Source organism: Atractosteus spatula, chromosome 13 (assembly GCF_055471065.1).
Source record: "Atractosteus spatula isolate fAtrSpa1 chromosome 13, fAtrSpa1.hap1, whole genome shotgun sequence".
Classification (NCBI taxonomy): domain Eukaryota; kingdom Metazoa; phylum Chordata; class Actinopteri; order Semionotiformes; family Lepisosteidae; genus Atractosteus; species Atractosteus spatula.
The window spans coordinates 39,244,084-39,261,385 of NC_142718.1; the positions used below are offsets into that span (position 1 = coordinate 39,244,084).

The following is a 17,302-nucleotide window of genomic DNA, read 5'->3' on the forward strand; positions in this document are numbered from 1 at the left end:
ATTTCACGGTGTAAACGTTCATAATCTAAAGAGAGAGTAAACAAAAACTATCCTTTATTCCAGTGATAATTGCATGTTTCCAAAACAAGGTTAAATTGCGCAGCCTGTAGCTGCGTTAACTGAAACCAAGCAATGTAAAGGGCACCTCGGTTTAATTTTCGGAATCACACGACAAAACCGTGTGTTCATTCGCTCCTTAGAGCCGACAGCCTCCCTCTTTCAAATAATGCAGAGCGTTTAAAGCGTGCTGTATCCACGTATCGCCGTTTACAATGTGATGAGCGTCTGCCTTCAGGGGAAATGACTGGAGAGAGGGGGAAAAAACACACACACACAGAGCTATAAGAGCCCTTTTGAAAACCGCGTATTCCCCCCAGATGTCGCTGTTTGGAAAGCGGCCCCTGCAAGCGGCCGTCGGAGGCCCGCAGCCTGCTTTTCCTGCAGGGGTGAGCGGGCGGAGCGGCGCCGTCAGTCACCCGCCGCACCGACCAGCTCAGCCATGGCGAGATACACCGCGGCCGCGAAAGCCGCTCCCGTCGAGGCGCCTTCCAGGCGGAAAAAGGGGCCGGGGGCACTGGCCACTGCCTACCTGGTCATCTATAACGTGGTCATGACGGCCGGGTAAATCAATCCGACGGCTAAACTTCATGGGGGTTGTTGTTTGTTTTTTTTTTTCCTGTAACCGAAATGTGTCAGGTGTCAAGCGTCCGAATGAATGAAAAGACGCCGTGTCTCTGTGGTGACGGGCGCCAGCCCTCGTCCGCTGCTCCACAAAGCAATTTTGTAGCGCAGAAGTATGCAGAACCGACTCTTGATGCATATGTACACTCAACGCACCGGTGATTTGCGTGGATTCCCCCCCGGTGCCCGTTTGACATGTATAGTTATTGCATGCACTTGACGCCGTTAAATCCTGTCACTCGTGTAGGGCGCTTCGCTGCCGTGCTTGCGACACCCTTGGCTTTGTGTGTGAACTAGCCGCTCGGTGAAGGGATAAACGCGTCCCTGCATTTTGTGGGCAACTCTTTATCGTTGCAGCTCTACCCGGGAACTATGTATTAGGCAGCGCTTTTTTTATTTCTGTGTGCTTGACTTACAATACATTGTAAAGAGAAGATGATAAATTCGCAGAGGTCTAGAAATACACTCCACTTTTGCATTTCCAATATTCCTGCGTTTTATTCGGCATTTATGAAAGGGGTTCGCGTATTTAATTCTAATGGAAGGTTGTACGGTTTAATCTTGTTTAATTTATCAGGTTATCAGACTCTGCCGGAGCAAGGCAGAAGTCCTTAACTGGAAGTTTCTGAAACGCGCAAGTTGGGTAATAACCGTGGAAATGAAAACATGATGCATTTTATTTTAGAAACGTTTGTACATGCTATTATAAAAATATCAAGAAACATCGCGCATAAGTAGAGAAAACAACAGCAATGAAACCATTCTTCCTGCAAAAGAAGTTGCAGAACTATTCATGTTAATAACCGTTAATGTTTGAGCAAAACCGCTGATCTTTTTCAACTGCAGACAGGTGTATGAATACAGATAACAACTGACTTACTGGGCCGCTGCTCAGGTCACTGTGCTCTGGTACAAAGGGGCAAAGTTCCGAAAGCACTGAGCAGCCTTTAAAAGACATGCATACTTGTCGATTACTCCCGTGAGTCTCAAAGCCTATGAAAGGCAATGATTTCTGTTTGCTCATGTAGGAAATTCGGAAATCCGTTTGTGCTTCTTGCACACTATTGTCTGGTAGCACCGTGGCATAGTGGGTTCGGTTTGCAAACTGGGATACCGTCTGCGCAGAGTCTGCATGAGTTTTCCCCAGGGAATTCCTCATAAAAGACGTGCTGGTTGCCCTGTGTCTGTGTCTGTGTGTGTCTGTGTCCTCTCCTGTGCGCGCTCCTGAGATGGAGTGCCATCTCATCCAGTGTGTTTTCCTGCCTTGCGCCCATGATTCCAGGTTCTGAGTTGCTGAGACACTCATGAGAAAGAAGTCAGTGTCAAATGATGGCTGAGTAATGATGCTTGGTTATCGGATGTAGAAAGCTTCAGAGAATTGTGCCTTGCAACCCCAGTAGATAAGCCATCTCTCTTTAAAAATAACCTCATTCAGAGCTGTAAATCTAGGTTGCTAGTTCCCTGGAACATCTGGATGTGTTTTCAAGAGCAGATTCAGAGTTTGACTTTATATCCTGAGTTGGAGGAGATGTGAAAAATGATTAAAACAGATTTCATTTATCTGTTTTTTTTTCCCATCTCTGTTAACGATGAGATCTGTGTAACAATCATGGCTCATATTCTATTCCCTTTTCTGAGTGAGTGCAGTGTATTCCCAACTACTAAAGCAAGTGATTCATGTCACATCGGGATGATTTCATCCTAATGTAGGTTCAAACCGCAGGTGAGGTTGTGCTGTTGTACTTTTGAGCAAGGCGCCTCACTTGAATTGCTTCAGTAAAGTACCCAGCCATATAAATGGGTGTAGATATAAACTGCTCAGCCATAGAAATTAATAATGAGTAATTCTGGGAGGCAGCCAAGTCTTACCCAGGGGGCCACAATAGGCTAGGCACCTTCTGGCCCTCTGCTACAGGTTGCCTGCTGGACTCGGTGTTAGTGCCGTCTTCAAATCTTGCATTGTGCATTCTGGTGTTAAGAGTGTAAAGGGCTAGGTGATGAGTGTCAGAGATTGCTTCACCTCTGTGAAGCTGCTGCAGCAGTTCAATTGTTAAATCGGGCTTGAACAGAAATTATATTCTCTATTACGGGTTCCAAAAGGGACAAAACAACTGCTGATTTTAAACAGGATGCAGTCTCTTGTTCATTTAATGAAGCAGTCTGCTCAGGCCCTTCTTGATTACCTGGATAATTGAGGTTTACAAGTGGTAAGTAATCATTTTGTGGGTCTTGACTGAATTTGATTTGCAAAACTACCTAGTTTTAAGGTTCTGAAAACGTCCTCTTTTATAAGGGAGGGAATTGTTTTTTTCCCCTGTTTGGCAATGCAGTCCTCTCTTGATAGATCTGTCTTTAAAACAAGAAAATGCACGTTTTCAGCCTCGCCCTTCACAGGCAGCCTCCTCTTTTCCCCAGTTACAGTACTCATATATTGCATTGGTATGCTGTAGATCCTGAAGAGGCAGTTTCTGTGCTTAAACGGCTGTTTCACTCAGATTCACAGATTGGACAAATGTTCATGTATAAACAATGCATCGTTTTGCTATTGTTATTGAGTTTTATCAGAAGGCCGGAAAAATATAGTGCTGTTTGTTGTGTTTTGTACTGGTCTTCCATGCGAGGTGTCACCAGGTGTGAAACATTCCAGATGTTACAGGATGCCATTTGCTGCCAAAATGATTCTTTCAGTTTTAAAATCTTTCTTCCATAAGAGCTCTAAAATCATGACAATGGCTGGGATAGAGCAAGGTGGTTTTAGCCTTTCATCTGCAGCAGTATGGTTTTAGTTATCTGAACAGCTGTTTTCCTCTTCTTCAAGGTAGAGCCCTCATAGAGTGTTTTCAGCAGACATGTTAGTCTGCTTGCAACTCATTTTATTTCTTACATCCCACAGGTTACAATTTATTGCCCCCCGTTAAGTCATTCCTATGGAATTTAATTCCTGCATTTCAAATTTCTCTGGAATATCGTTTTTTTCTTTGATGTTACAGTCGATTTTAGTCTGGCACGTTTTCTGCCGCTACGTGACATGTCACTTTCCCGTGGGAGAGCACGTTAAGGCTCGTCTGTCTGAACCACAGGTCGAGCAGCGGACGGAGGGGTGAGACTCTTTCCCTCCCCGGAGCTGTGTGTCCAGGATCTGCCTTGTGAAACGCGTGCTGACGGCTGTTTTTTCTCTTTTAGGTGGCTGGTCATAGCTGTTGGTTTGGTGCGGGCGTATCTCGCCAAGGGCAGTCACCACGGCCTGTACTACTCCATAGAAAAGCCCCTGAAATTCTTTCAGACTGGTGCTCTGTTGGAGGTGGGTGGGGCTGAACTTTACACCTTCCATTTTTAACCAGTGAGAAGGAGAAGCCCGAGATAAGACCATTTCTTATCATGGTTACTTTTGGCTGAGACTTTGCATAGAACGGGTGCACATGATCCATTGGCTGGAGGATAGAGATAATGAGAACAGTGTGAAGTTTAGATAGACTGAAATGCATCCCCTTGTGTCAGGTCGCAGTGATAGGTTTTATTAGCTATTGTTTCATAATCAAACAGGCTAACATTATAGTGCAGTTAGATCCCCTGGATTAATGCATCTGTGTATCAGCTGTTATATAATTATACTCTGGACACTCCACTCAAAGCACTTTACAGGTAATGGGGATCCCCTCCACCACCAGCAGTGTGCAGCCCCACCTGGATGATGTGACAGCAGCCATAGTGCGCCAGTACACTCCCTACATACCAGCTCTCAGTGGGGAGGAGAACAGAGTGATGAAGCCAGTTCAGAGATGGAGATTATTAGGAGGTCATGATTGGTAAAGTTAGCCAGGGCCCCAGGGTAACTCTTTTCGAGAAATACTCTGGTGTTTTTAGTGACCACAGAGAGTCAGGACCTTAGTTTTACGTTTCATCTGAAGGACGGTGCCTTTTTACAGTATATTTTCCTCATCACTATACTGGGGCATTAAGACCCACACATACTGGCCCCACTAACCCCTCCTCCAGTAGCAGCCTTAGTTTTTCCCAGTTCGTCTCCCATCTAGGTACTGACCAGGCTCACACCTTCTTCGCTTCAGTGTTTTGAGCATTTGGGAGTTGCAGGGTGATATAGCTGCTGGCTGTAATTTAACTAGGACAGTGGTGCGGTCACCTCTGTTTTTACAGACCGTGCCCAAAATTAAGTGTCCACAGTCCAATGCGACTCATGCAACATCAGCAGCTCTTGTGATGGTCTCTGCTGGGCAGCTCCAAAGAGAATTTGCCATTTTCTTTTATTCGTCTTTCTCTGTCTTCGAATTAACATCCCGTACACAGCACCCATGCTGGAAACAAGTGATAAATACTAAATACTATGTTCCATTTTTATGTTTATTTTTTTTGTTGAGAGAAATTTGCCTGTTGTAACATCCAGCATCGTAGGCTGAAAATAGGCTCAAAATGCAGTCTATGATCATCATTCAGGGACACAGTCCATTTTTATTTTCTTACCAGCCAGAAAAAAATAGTTTGCTTGTGTGTTTCTAGCTGAGGGAGTTTTTTTTTATAAACACATCTTAGCATTTATTATCATATACGATTGGTTTATTTTAACCCCTGAAAACACTGGGAAAAGTTTTTAAAACCACATGGCGACACAAACCTTTTTCTTTTCTCTTTTCAGATATTGCACTGTGTTGTGGGTAAGTCATTCCTTTTGAGAACTTGAAGAAATTTAGAAAGGCATTTTAATGTATACAAATAAATCACCAATTACGTTTATTAAAATTGGGCGTGCAAGGTTTGATTCACAAGATGTCTTATGTACAACTTTTGAAAAGTTTTTTTTTGCAGAATCTCGAAACCCTTCTAGGTGTGTATACGTAAATAATGCTAGTAAGATAAAGATAAGTAGGCACATGAGTGCTGGGAGGTTCATAGTGCACGGGTCTTTATTAGGGATTTACAAGGTAATTTTGATCCTCTCTATTAGAAGCATGTGCTCCACAGCTGTGGACAGAGGTATTATTTTCTGCATTTACACAATTGTACTGTATATTCCACATAATGCTAATAAATTTTTAATAAGATAAGATCACTTTATTGGCCAAATACAATTTTTTGTATTAGGAATTTGTCTTTTCACATACCCCAGCTTGCTCTCCATGAGACACACAGACAGGGGGAGAAGCTGGGGGTCAGAGCGCAGGGTCAGCCATTTACACGGCGCCCCTGGAGCAGCTGGGGTTAAGGGCCTCGCTCAGGGGCCCAACAGGGTAGGATTCCTCTGCCGGCCGCGGGATACGAACCGGCAACCTTCCAGCCACAGGCGCAGATCCTGAGCCACCGAGCCACCGCTCCGCCCATGTTTTTGAACAGTGATAATGGAAATCTAAAGGTTAATGCTTTAATCATTTAGTTTGTAAATATACCTGCTGTTTTTTCAAACAGGAATTGTCCCATCCTCGGTGGTTCTGACAGGATTCCAAGTGATGTCGCGGGTGTTTCTCACCTGGGCAGTGACACACAGTGTCAAAGAGGTATAGTTGTTCTGCGGCTTAATACCTAATTTTCTCATGGTGGCGACCCCTGTACGCAGATGAGCTGGGGGGGGCGCGGTGGGGGGGGGAACGAGGAAATGCAAACTGGTTCCTCCTAGCAGTCCACCCACAGATATCCCTTCATCCTTCCGTGCGCTGCAAAGTCCGCGGCCACTCACAGGAAGCGCAGCGCTGTTTGGAGGAGAGGTGTGCCCCTGAATGACGTCACAGGTTCCCCGCTGGTACCCCAATAATCACGGATTCCCTGTTCCGCTGGAGACTCCTGGCTGACTAGCAGTAGCTCCTGTGCCATCACTAGGTGAATGAAATGTAATTTCACCCCAGTGCGGAAAAGGAAGCTCTATTTGAGAAGTAGGGATTAACCGGAGGATTGCCATCCTGTCCCGGGTGCGCCCTGCCTGGTGCCCACTGCTCTGGTTCCCCCGCGACCCTGAAGTGCAAGTAGCAGTGAGAAAATGGATTAACTTGACATAGTGGGTTAATATTACAAACATGAGATCAAAACGTTTCGCTGATTGCAAAGTCTTGGACATGCTGACAGTGAGTTCTGAAGGAAGAACTCCAAATAGCTGCCAGGGTCTACAGGCTGGTTTTTACGGCATCGTTTTCCAGCACTTGTAACGCCAGTTCCCTTCTGCCATCCCCCAGCTCAGATGAAGTAGATCGAAGCCAAATATTTTAGACTTTCCTTTGGGATTTTTTGAATTTCCAATAAACACATTTCTTTGTCTTGTGGAAGCAAGTAAAAAAAAAGTGTTTAAATGAAAAATACCAAAGACATCAGCTTTACCACCTTCTGCCATCTGGAAATTTCTTAAAATACAGCCCTTGTCCTCCCCTGCTGGTTGTTGAGCAAATTAGTACACTTCTGTTAGCTTTCGCACTGCTACATTGAATGTATTCCAGAGGATCGTTTTATTTTATTGATGCTTCAGTTTGGGTTCACCTCCATATTGTCAGTCAATGAATTGACTGAAGGTGAGGTCTTGTTTGTTTACCACAGAGAGAGACTATCTTGCTGAACCATCCAGGCCTGTAAGTCAGTTTCTGATGAGCTGCTGTAAAACAGAAAGGTCAATTAACCTTGTCATGAGTGTGGCTTAACTGGAATGTTAACTTTTTGGGAATCCTTTGAATTCCTTGGAAGCTGCTTGTAGCTATATTAAGACAATGTAATTAAAATGGCATTGTTCTTATTACTAAATTTGACATGCTTTGAAATGGCTGTGAAAATTGTCATGCATTGCATACGTTTTTCAAGCTGGATTTAAGCAGTTTCAATAACACCCTGCGTCTGGACTAACGTACTGAGGCCAGTTTAAATGAAATAAGTTCTGACATTACGCTCTATCTTACCTTAACATCCTCCCGTCACAGGTACAAAATGAAGACAGCGTTCTGCTTTTTGTGGTTGCTTGGACAATAACGGAAATCATTCGCTACTCCTTCTACACGTTCAGTCTACTGAACCATCTGCCCTACCTTATTAAATGGGCAAGGTAAGCAAGTATGAACTAGCTTTCTGTTAACTCAAACCTCTGCAATACAGAACTGATAACAATTCGCTTGTGTGTAGTAGTTGAAACATACACATGGTTGCTATATGAAGCAATGGTTAAAATGTAACCATTTCGGGTCCCCCTTGCCCTGGTAGCCTGGCACTGAAGGACCTGCACACATTATCCCCTATTACTGGGTTCCTGCATCCTATTAACCATGACCTGAATAAGAAACCTTGGGGATTCGGGGGCTGAGACTGGCTCAACCCTTGTGTAAAAACCATCCCACCCTAACCTGGTCTGTAACCTTGCTTTTGCCTCACCGGATTCCTCCTGTGTCAAGTCTACTCACAGATGAGTGAACTGTACTTCTCCCCTCGCCTCTTACCTATGAGAAAGCAGTTTCCTTTTTATCTTGGCCTAACATGTCCCTGGTCTAACTGTAACCCTCATGCTAGATGATCAGACCGTCAGACCTGTGTTCGTTCCCAGCTTATAGGGAAACGATCAAAAACATTTCCAGAAATCACTGCCTCACTTCGACCTGGAGATTTTCTCTCGTTTTAAAATAACGTTGATTCAGCCATAAGCGCGAGAGAGGGTTTTTTTTTGTTTACCTGTAGGATAAAAAAAGAGACAGGGCTTTTGAGCACCTTGTCTGCAATATAATTGCAAGTAGTATCTGCAAATAAATAGCTGTACTTCTCAATGTCTTTTAAGAAGTTAAAAATCTAAGGATGTCGCTGTCACAGAGAAACAAGAGAGGAGTTTGTGATGCTTTAGCTGCGTAATGCAGGATTTCAAAGCCGTGGCAACAAGGTCTTTAATAGCTTTACCCCAGGGAACTTGTTTTTGCTGCTGTCCCTGCTTTCCAGCGTTGCCAGGTAGCAGATTGTGAATCAGCCTCCAATTTTATCTTTGGTTTCTGCTTTGTGTTTTCAAATTGACTTCAAAAGATACTATATTTTAAGGAACTGTAGTGCGTATGATGCTAAGTGTAAGAGAATATGTATTAATATCATTGCTTTAAAGTATGTAGATGAAATGACGTCATGACAGGTGGGTGAATCCCTTCACACACTGCAATGAAGTGTACAACGCACATATTTGCAGCTTTACACAATAAGATGTCGCTGTTGTCGAAATAAAATAAAACCATTTCAAACCAGAATGATCCCTGAACAGCCCTGGCTACCATGAGCTGGGCTCTGAAAGAAAATTGCCGTAAAATACAAATAATAGTGAAAGTGTATGGCAAAAATGCACCATGTAGCGGTGTTTAACCAGACCTTTATTAACATTAACATTTGTCAGCATTTTACAATTATCTGAAGTATTGTGACTGCTTTATAAGCCTATTTTTGCTCTTTATTGTGGTGTGACAATACTAGTTTAAACCCTGATATCCTCACTTCCTTATTCCATTCATCGCAGTGCACCCATCGTTGTTACGTTATCTGTGCGACGTTCTGCTGCGATTGCTGTTTGGTTCTGAACCGCTATTCTAATTCACTACTGCAGCAGAAAGACGGCCTCTCTAATACGTTCTTGTACAGAGGACCGCTGCAGCCAGTAAATACCATGCCAGATCCTTTTGTCCCCATGGGGAGATTCAGGGTCTGAGGAAGGCTGTGCCAGAACAGCGCCGCTGGCTTCTTTGTCACTTGTACATCTTGATTTTGGCAAGGCTGTTTATTTTAGATGTGCATAATGCTAAGAAATGAAATGGGAAAACTGGGTGACTGAAAGTCCTCTCTCCTGCTGTTTTCCAGATATACCCTCTTCATTGTTCTGTATCCCATGGGAGTCACTGGGGAGCTCCTGACTATTTATGCTGCTCTTCCCTATGTGAGAGAAACCGGGATGTATTCAATCAGACTGCCAAACAAATTCAACTTCTCTTTCGATTACTACACATTCCTCATTCTGACAATGGTCTCTTACATTCCACGTAAGTAGAAGAATTCATATTTAAAAAGCAGCCTGTTTCATAGCGCTGTATTTTCAAAAGCTGGACCACCGTAAATGGCAGAGAATTCCATCGCTGTCGCAAAGAAAAAAAGTTTAATTCTTGCTTTTCTTGCTGCTAGGCGTTACCAGTGTCAGTCTAGTTTGTGAGCTTGAAATCTGGAAGGGATAAGGAGTTTCTTAAATATGCGGTTGTTTTAAGTGATGTGATTCTTTCTTTTCTTTCAACAGTCTTTCCTCAGCTGTACTTTCACATGTTGAGACAGAGGAAGAAAGTCCTGGCACCCGCGGAAGGCTACAGCAAAGCAGAGTGAAGAAAGCACTGGGCAGACTGGAATGTGGAAAAGATGATTTAAATCTTGCCTAACTAATTTAATATCTGCTCACCGAGAAGAATCCAAACCTTTCGAACTGGCGAATGACATTGAGATGTATATCAGCACAATACTTGCTTGTGAATGAACTTTTAAATATTTGGGTTAGGAGATTTTGAAAAACAAAAAAATTGTTTTTAACAAGGGTTGCAAAGGCAGTTATGTCAACCCAATGCGTACTGTTTAATAGCAGTTGTGTTCAAACCAGACTAACTGCACTTAATATGAATGCGACATGATGGAATGAGTCCCTGGAGACTGGAAAGTTTGGATTTCTTCGTTGGTGTGCGGCAATGTGTACCAATTATTTTTCTGTATTATTCCTACAGTCCTCTAATTTTTGATTGACATACAAATGTGACTGATAAACTGATTTTGCATCATTATCCCCTTATGTTTTCCTCACCTGAAAAAAAACTAACCGTTTTTAAAAAATAAAACTCTTGATGAGCCTGTTTGTGAGTAGATTTTTAATAGTGGATAAGGTAGGATAAATGTAAGTAAATGTATGTTTTTTTTTTACTGGCATATTCTGTAAACAGACCTGAAAAACAAAGCCTACAGGTATTTCCTAAAGTTTCTAGGTTTGCGTTTATGTTGCAATTACTGTAGGCCAGAGGTCTGTTGTAGGTATTATTTCACCATCATTTATAGTTGAAATCATAATGTTCACAGTGAACCATTAACGTGTTCATGATAAATGTGTAATTCATAGTTCAAAGAGTTCAATTGTTTAATATTAAAGTAGCATATGGGAAAAGGCATAAAATCAACAAGTAGCATTGTATTATAGAATTTTGTACAATTATAAGCCTTAAAGAGATGGATTTTTTTGTATATTTTCGATAAATTAATTAAATTTAAAGCTTTACCTCATTGGTGATGAAACTATTGACCCCCCCCATATGAATAAAGCTTGTGTACTAACAATATTGCAAGTGAGGTCTGTGTAATCAAGGAATTGATTTTGTGTTGCATGATTACTTGTATTTTACTGAAACATACTAAACCTATAAAAAATGAAGGTGTGGAAAGTAAGAAGATTAAAGTGGTTTTGAAAGTAGTTCAGGTGGTTGCAAAGAAAAACTAAGAATCAGGTTATTTAAAAAGTTACAGTGAGTATTTTAAAGATTCTTCAAATTCAAGGCACTTATATTTCTTTAAAGTAATTTGTGAATGCTGTTTTGTACAGACATATAAGGGCTCAAAGAATTTCTGTAGGGTTTCAGGAGTTGTCTTGAATTGCTCTTAAGCATACAAGTTAATCAACATACTATCCCAATCTTATAGATTTTTCTTCATGTAACTTAATTTCACTATTTATAGACAAATTTTAGGAATTAATAAATTACTTTTTTTTCTGTAGGGCAAAGTCATGTTTATTTATGGTAATTACATGTTTGTTGTAATTACTTATTTGTATATTTTTTTCTAATCTATCTGCACTGGACTGTGCTACAAGATTGTTTTTGCTAGTTTCCTGGGTAAATTAGTGTCCAATTAATTATCTGTCTCTAAATACATTTGAACACCATAAAACTGTACCATGTATAAATTAAGCAGAAATAACTAAGATTAAGTAGATCTCCGTCTTATACTGACATACTCCATGCTTTTATAGTGTCTAAACTTGGCGAATTGATCATTCCACATTTAAAACTACAACATCAAATCCTGCTTGAGGCACCTGTTGTTTCATACAGAAAGCTCCTTGTGCATCTGAGTGAAGGAGTTACACATAAAGGGGTAAAATTAAGCCCATGTTTTCCTGAACTTATATCTTGTATCTTCTACAGGATAGTTCATAAGGAAATAGTGTCTTCTCAGTCTGAGTTGTTTCTTCAAACATTTTTAAATCCCATTTGGTCTCGAGTTAAAACAGAAGGCTTAATAGTTATTCTTCAGTGTGTAATATTTTCCCCGATGCACTGTACACTGTTTCTTGAAGAGTATTTCTTGAAGTTTCCTACAACAGATTACAAAGATTTAATTGCATGTTACGTCTGCTTTACCCTTTGTTGAATATGACTGCTGTTCCTAAGAAATAGTGCATTGCTTTTGCAGTTTAGGTGAAATATTGCACGTTGATTGCAGAAAAAAATATTGACTGCTATTAACGTCCCATCCCTCAGTGACATATTTTGGTTGTGGGTAAAGAACATAGCGTTGTAAAAAATGTTAGCATGGCTGTGGGTTTATATCAGAATGTGTCTTGACTCTAAAATACAGTGCAGCTCTGTAACTTTGCATGTGAAAAATATTAATATCCCAGTGCTGGACACAACGAAAATCAAATGACGTTGTACTTGAATCCTGTTCAACAATTTTAGGCCTTTTGATACAGCAATTTTGCATGGGCTCATAAACTTGAAGAGTATGAAACCAGACTTTGCAAAATACAGCAAGCAAAATATCCGTATATATTTACAATAAACTCTTAATACAGTAAGTCAAATTTTGTTTTGGCTTCTTTTTTTTCTACGCTAGTACAGAGTTTTAGGATTTCATGACTTCACAGACATTTTACCAGACAGGATTAGGTTTAGACTAATGGTCTCTTTCCAAGTGTTCTGATCGCATGGCTTAAAACAAAGATCGAATTTAAACTTGAAACTATGGAAAAATGTCCATCCATCTGTTTTCTGACAGCTCCCTCCAATACATGGTCACAACCTAATCCCAGCAAGCCATGGGCACAAGGCAGGATACACCCTGGATGCGACACCAGTCTATCTCAGGGCACATACAGACACGTGCACGCACTCGCGTTCAAACCAGGGCCAATTTTCCCATATGCCAGCTAAACCAGTATGTTTTTGGACTGTGGGAGAAAACTGGAGAACCTGGAATAAACCCCGTGAATATGGGGAGAACATACAAACTCCACACAGACAGCACCCGAGGAATTGAACCCAGGGTGCGGGAGCTGTGAAGCAGCAATGCTGTCTGCCCAAGGACAACCAATTACAGTGGATATAAAATATTCCCTCCTTGTTTTCCAGTTCTAAACCAGTACAGTCTTGAATGCTGTATTTTTATTTTAACTATTTGGGATAAGCATCTGCAAATCAACTGGTGCTGAAATTCAATTTTCCATCATTATAGGCTAAATTGAAAAAATAATGCAGTCGGTAACAAATACTTAAAGAGAACAGGTACCTTGGATGAACAATGCAGAGCTTCGTGAAGATGCTATTGCCTTAATTCACTGCAAACCGCGACCCTGGTGTAAACCTGTTTAAATGCCACTCGATGGCAGTAGCAAGCTGTCGTTAACGGTTTTACTTGGGAGTGAAGGTTTTCGGTCCTTTTGAATTCACATTGAAGACCAGAGAATACAGAGGCTAGCTGCTTCTGCCTTGAAACTCTAACAGTCTATACCTTTTTAATTATTGGATTATTTACCACCTTGACTTTGTTAAACGAATGAATCCCTTTTCCTTTCAACTGCTACGAAAGACAACAGAACTTTGGAATTTGATGCGTTCAGCCTCAACTGTTGGATACTTGTTATGTTTTAAAGGATGGTAAATTCAACAGAAGGTAATCACAGGAAAATCTATGTTTGCAAAATAAATACAGTCTAACTGCAACTTAGGATTTCAGTTTAGTTTTACTTGTGCACCAGGATGCAAATATTGTTCCATACTAGCACTTAAAAATTGGAAATTAATTGTATTTGTTGCAAGTATTTAGCAAGTGGTGACTCTGAGATACCCACAGATCTGGTCTTTCAGCAAGGGGCTGTGCTCCCCTACTCGATGTCGTTGAGGACAGGACCATGAAGTCATCTGAGCTCAGGGTTGCTGAGGCAGTGGGAGCGTCCTAGAATGAAACTAGCAGTCCTCAGGGACTCTGTCCACAACAGACTTCAGCACTAGAGCATTATTTTCTAACAACCTGTTGCGCAACTAAGAAGACAGAAAAGATGTTCTTCAATGTACTGAGCAGGTTTTTTAGTTTTGTTTTTATTTATCGTTTGCGCAATAAACATTTTAAATGCTTGAATAAAGCTCTAGATGCAAAATCTTTAAGTTACCTCCTGGCATGTTAGAAAATAAATCTGAACCATTCATCTGTATACCGCTCTATAAATCAGTTATTTCACGAAGCAATGATTCCCTTAAAGTCCTAATCTGGTTTCAGTTTGTTCTTCTCTTTAAATTAGGTAGTGGTTAGTTTCATACATTGGACTTGTCTGTATTCACAACATGAAAATTATGACCCAGAACTTTTTCTTGCAAACTTTCAACTCATTCAGTAAATGTTGTGTACTGTATATGCACAGGTCTGTGCGGTTATACAGTTTAAATGACTAGAACTATTATATGAAACCATATTTGAGAGAGCTTTCCTCTCAATCACGGTGTCAAGAGGTCCCTACACACCACTGTCTTCTCTTGTCACTGTTTCTGAAATGCAGCAGGCAGTGTGTTGTCGACAGTAGAAGGCAAAGCGCAGTGGCTAATGCTCATGAGATAGTGATGTCTGCTTTGAATGTAATAAAATAAGAAAGGTTACAAACACAAGGAAGCCCACATGGCTGGTTTGGTTTCTAGTATATTAGAATTCTCTAACCCTTTCTTAAAGGACCCCACTGAGTCACCTTCAAACAGTCCTGCCAGTTCGTCCCAGATTCCCACAACCTTCTGTGTCAAAACAAGCAGCTCATTTTTGGTCTTGAATGGCACTGAACTTAATCTCCACTTGCTTCCTCAGAGTTCTCTGTGTTACTGCTGATCTTGTTGACCTGATCAAGACTTTGCAGGATTTTGAATATGTGAATCAAGTCACAGAGCCATTTCTGTTCAAGGCTAAGAAGACCCCATTTTTCCTAGTCTGTGCCAGTGGTACGTCAGGTATAGGTGTGGCTGGTCTCTGCCTCTAGAGCAGCAATATTCTTCTTGTAGGGAAGGCTGTGATCAGAACTGAACGTGATCTTATAAGTGAGGTTTACCTAATGCTCTGTGTGATTTCAGCTTGACTTTCCTTGATTTAAATGCTAAATTATTACACATTCTTAACAAGAATTTCATCGGCCTGTTTAATTGCCTCCTCGATACTGTTAGTAAGTTAAAGAAAAGAAAATGAGTCGATGTGAACTCTCTGATCTTTCTCGTGTCTTACTTCTTCCCGTCCATTATCTTCGATCTGATATTTCAATTTTCCTCGCGTTAGCTTGCACTTTTCCACATTTCTTTTCATTCACCGGGTGTCTGTCCACTTCTGATTTTTGTCGATGTCCTCTTCCAACACTGGTGTTGATGAAACTATTTGCAACACCTCCTGTTTTTGAATCATCTACAAAATTGACTATTCACTCACTTCACCAGAGTCTCGATAGCTGAAAAAGATTAGGGAGAGCAAGGGTTCTAGAACCAATCCTTATTATACCCCAATAATGATTTTCCTCCAGTCTGAGGTAAGACCCCTTATCATCAACAGCCTTTGCTTTCTGCTTTTTTACCATTTTTTTATCTATGTGCAAACATTACTTTGGATTCTTGCAGTATTAGTATTTGATGATTAGTCTGTGGTATCTTTTCAAAAGCTTTCTTAAAATCCAGACATATTATGTCATACAGTATGCCCTGAAGTTCTCTACTGAATTAGCTCTTTGCGTAAAATCATCTAATACCTTATTTAGGCATGATCTGCCCCTTTCTAAACCCCAGATGGTCTCCCAAGATACAGATTATGAAGATGTTCTACTAATTTGATTTTTTTTCCATAATATTTAATGCAGTTAAGATTCCCCAAGCTGTGGTTTGTTGCTGTTTTACAAACGGGTATTAAATTTCTGATTTTGCAATTTGAAGGAAATAGCATGCCTATCATACACAACTAGAAGCACAGTGGAAAGACCTCCCTCATTTTGTGGTGCACAAGTGAGTGAATACCATGAAGTCCATGGGTTTGATTATCTCCTAGTGCCTTAAAGAATTCACCCTCGGATATGTTTGAAATCATTTAAAAATAAGTAGGATGGTCTTCTACCTGTGGCAATTTCATTAAGTTCCTCCTTTATGAACAGCTGTGTACAGCAATCATTGAAAACTCCCCCCCTTCCCTCCTTGTCCTCTGTAATGGGCCCATTTGTTTCCCTAAGACACTTTATTTCTTTGTCTATTGATCTTGTGCTATTGTAATATTGAAAAAAGCTCTTGGCGTTAGTTCTTGCTCCAAATGCTATTTTTCTTTCTCTCTTTTGGCTTTTATGATATTTTTCTTGACTTGTGCTTGCATCTTACTCTCTGTGCTTTGTCTCATTCTGTTCCATTTTTGTATAATCTCCAAAGCTTATTTTTTCTCTTTATGTTCCTCTTTAGTGATCTAGTAAACCAATATTTTTTGAAGCAGGATGTGTTGAACTTTGATGCATTTTTTTCTGCTGTCCCTAGTACCTCGTCTCTGAAGCGTAGGGAAATATTTTCAGCTGATTTCCAATCTAATTTCATCCAATCCACTTCTCTTGGGCTCTCTTGTTCTCTTCAAGTCTGCTTTTTCACAATTCTGATCCACCCCTCTAGACTCTGCCTGTGCCATTTTCAAATCCACCACCACCACAGTTGTATTGTAGCCATAATTTCCCATTGCCTTTCTTACTTCTGCAGTACCTTTTGTACTCTGTGTGGGTCACTCGAAGAGATCAAATCAGTGCAAGGGCCTTTCCTTGCTGGAGCTCTGACAGGCTGAGGAAGAAAGCCATCATTCACCATAACAACCATTTCAGCCTCAGTATTTGTGCTCCCAATTGACCTATCCCCATCTACGCAAGTAAAATTTCTGAAACACAATACACATACATTCTTTTACAGCTTCCTTCATTCCAGTGCATCCCTGGGGTCTGAACAAAATTAAAAACAATTATAAATGCTGCAGAGGAAGTGATTGTCTATTAGATTCTTCAAAGAGGGCTGTCATACATCATCTCATGAGAACAAAACTGAAATACAGAACCAATGCTGCTAAATTCACAATACATACTATATAGGTATTTCGGGATTAATTGCACAAAATAGTTGCTATGGTGACTGGCATGGTGGCACAGTGGTTAGCATTGCTGCCTCGCAGCACTGGGGTCCTGGGTACAATTTCTGGGGTGCTATCAGCATGGAGTGTGCATGATCACATGGGGTTCCTCCCACAGTCATAGGACATCCCTGTGTTTGTGTGGTTTTCCTCTGGGTGCTCCAGTTTCCTCCCACATTCTAAAGACATACAGTACCTCAGGGTTAACTGGCTTTCAGGA

The 17,302-nt window shown here is 41.1% G+C and overlaps 1 protein-coding gene across 1 annotated transcript; it reads left to right on the top strand.

Moving 5' to 3' along the window:
• Positions 1-431: 431 nt before the first annotated feature.
• On the top strand, positions 432-12,499 carry hacd2 (3-hydroxyacyl-CoA dehydratase 2). The gene is made up of 7 exons (XM_088930719.1): positions 432-621; positions 3,865-3,982; positions 5,333-5,351; positions 6,100-6,188; positions 7,587-7,708; positions 9,481-9,659; positions 9,908-12,499. Exons 1-7 carry the CDS (start codon positions 500-502, stop codon positions 9,988-9,990), a joined length of 732 nt encoding a protein of 243 aa, XP_088786845.1. The 5' UTR covers positions 432-499; the 3' UTR covers positions 9,991-12,499.
• The last annotated feature ends 4,803 nt before the right edge of the window (positions 12,500-17,302 follow it).

What these genes read in the sequence shown, in the direction of transcription:
- hacd2 (XM_088930719.1), top strand. Translation starts at nt 500, where the DNA reads ATGGCGAGATACACCGCGGCCGCGAAAGCCGCTCCCGTCGAGGCGCCT. An exon ending in TGACACACAGTGTCAAAGAG is followed by an intron (nt 6,189 to 7,586) that starts GTATAGTTGTTC and finishes CTCCCGTCACAG; the next exon opens with GTACAAAATGAAGACAGCGT. An exon ending in TACCTTATTAAATGGGCAAG is followed by an intron (nt 7,709 to 9,480) that starts GTAAGCAAGTAT and finishes GCTGTTTTCCAG; the next exon opens with ATATACCCTCTTCATTGTTC.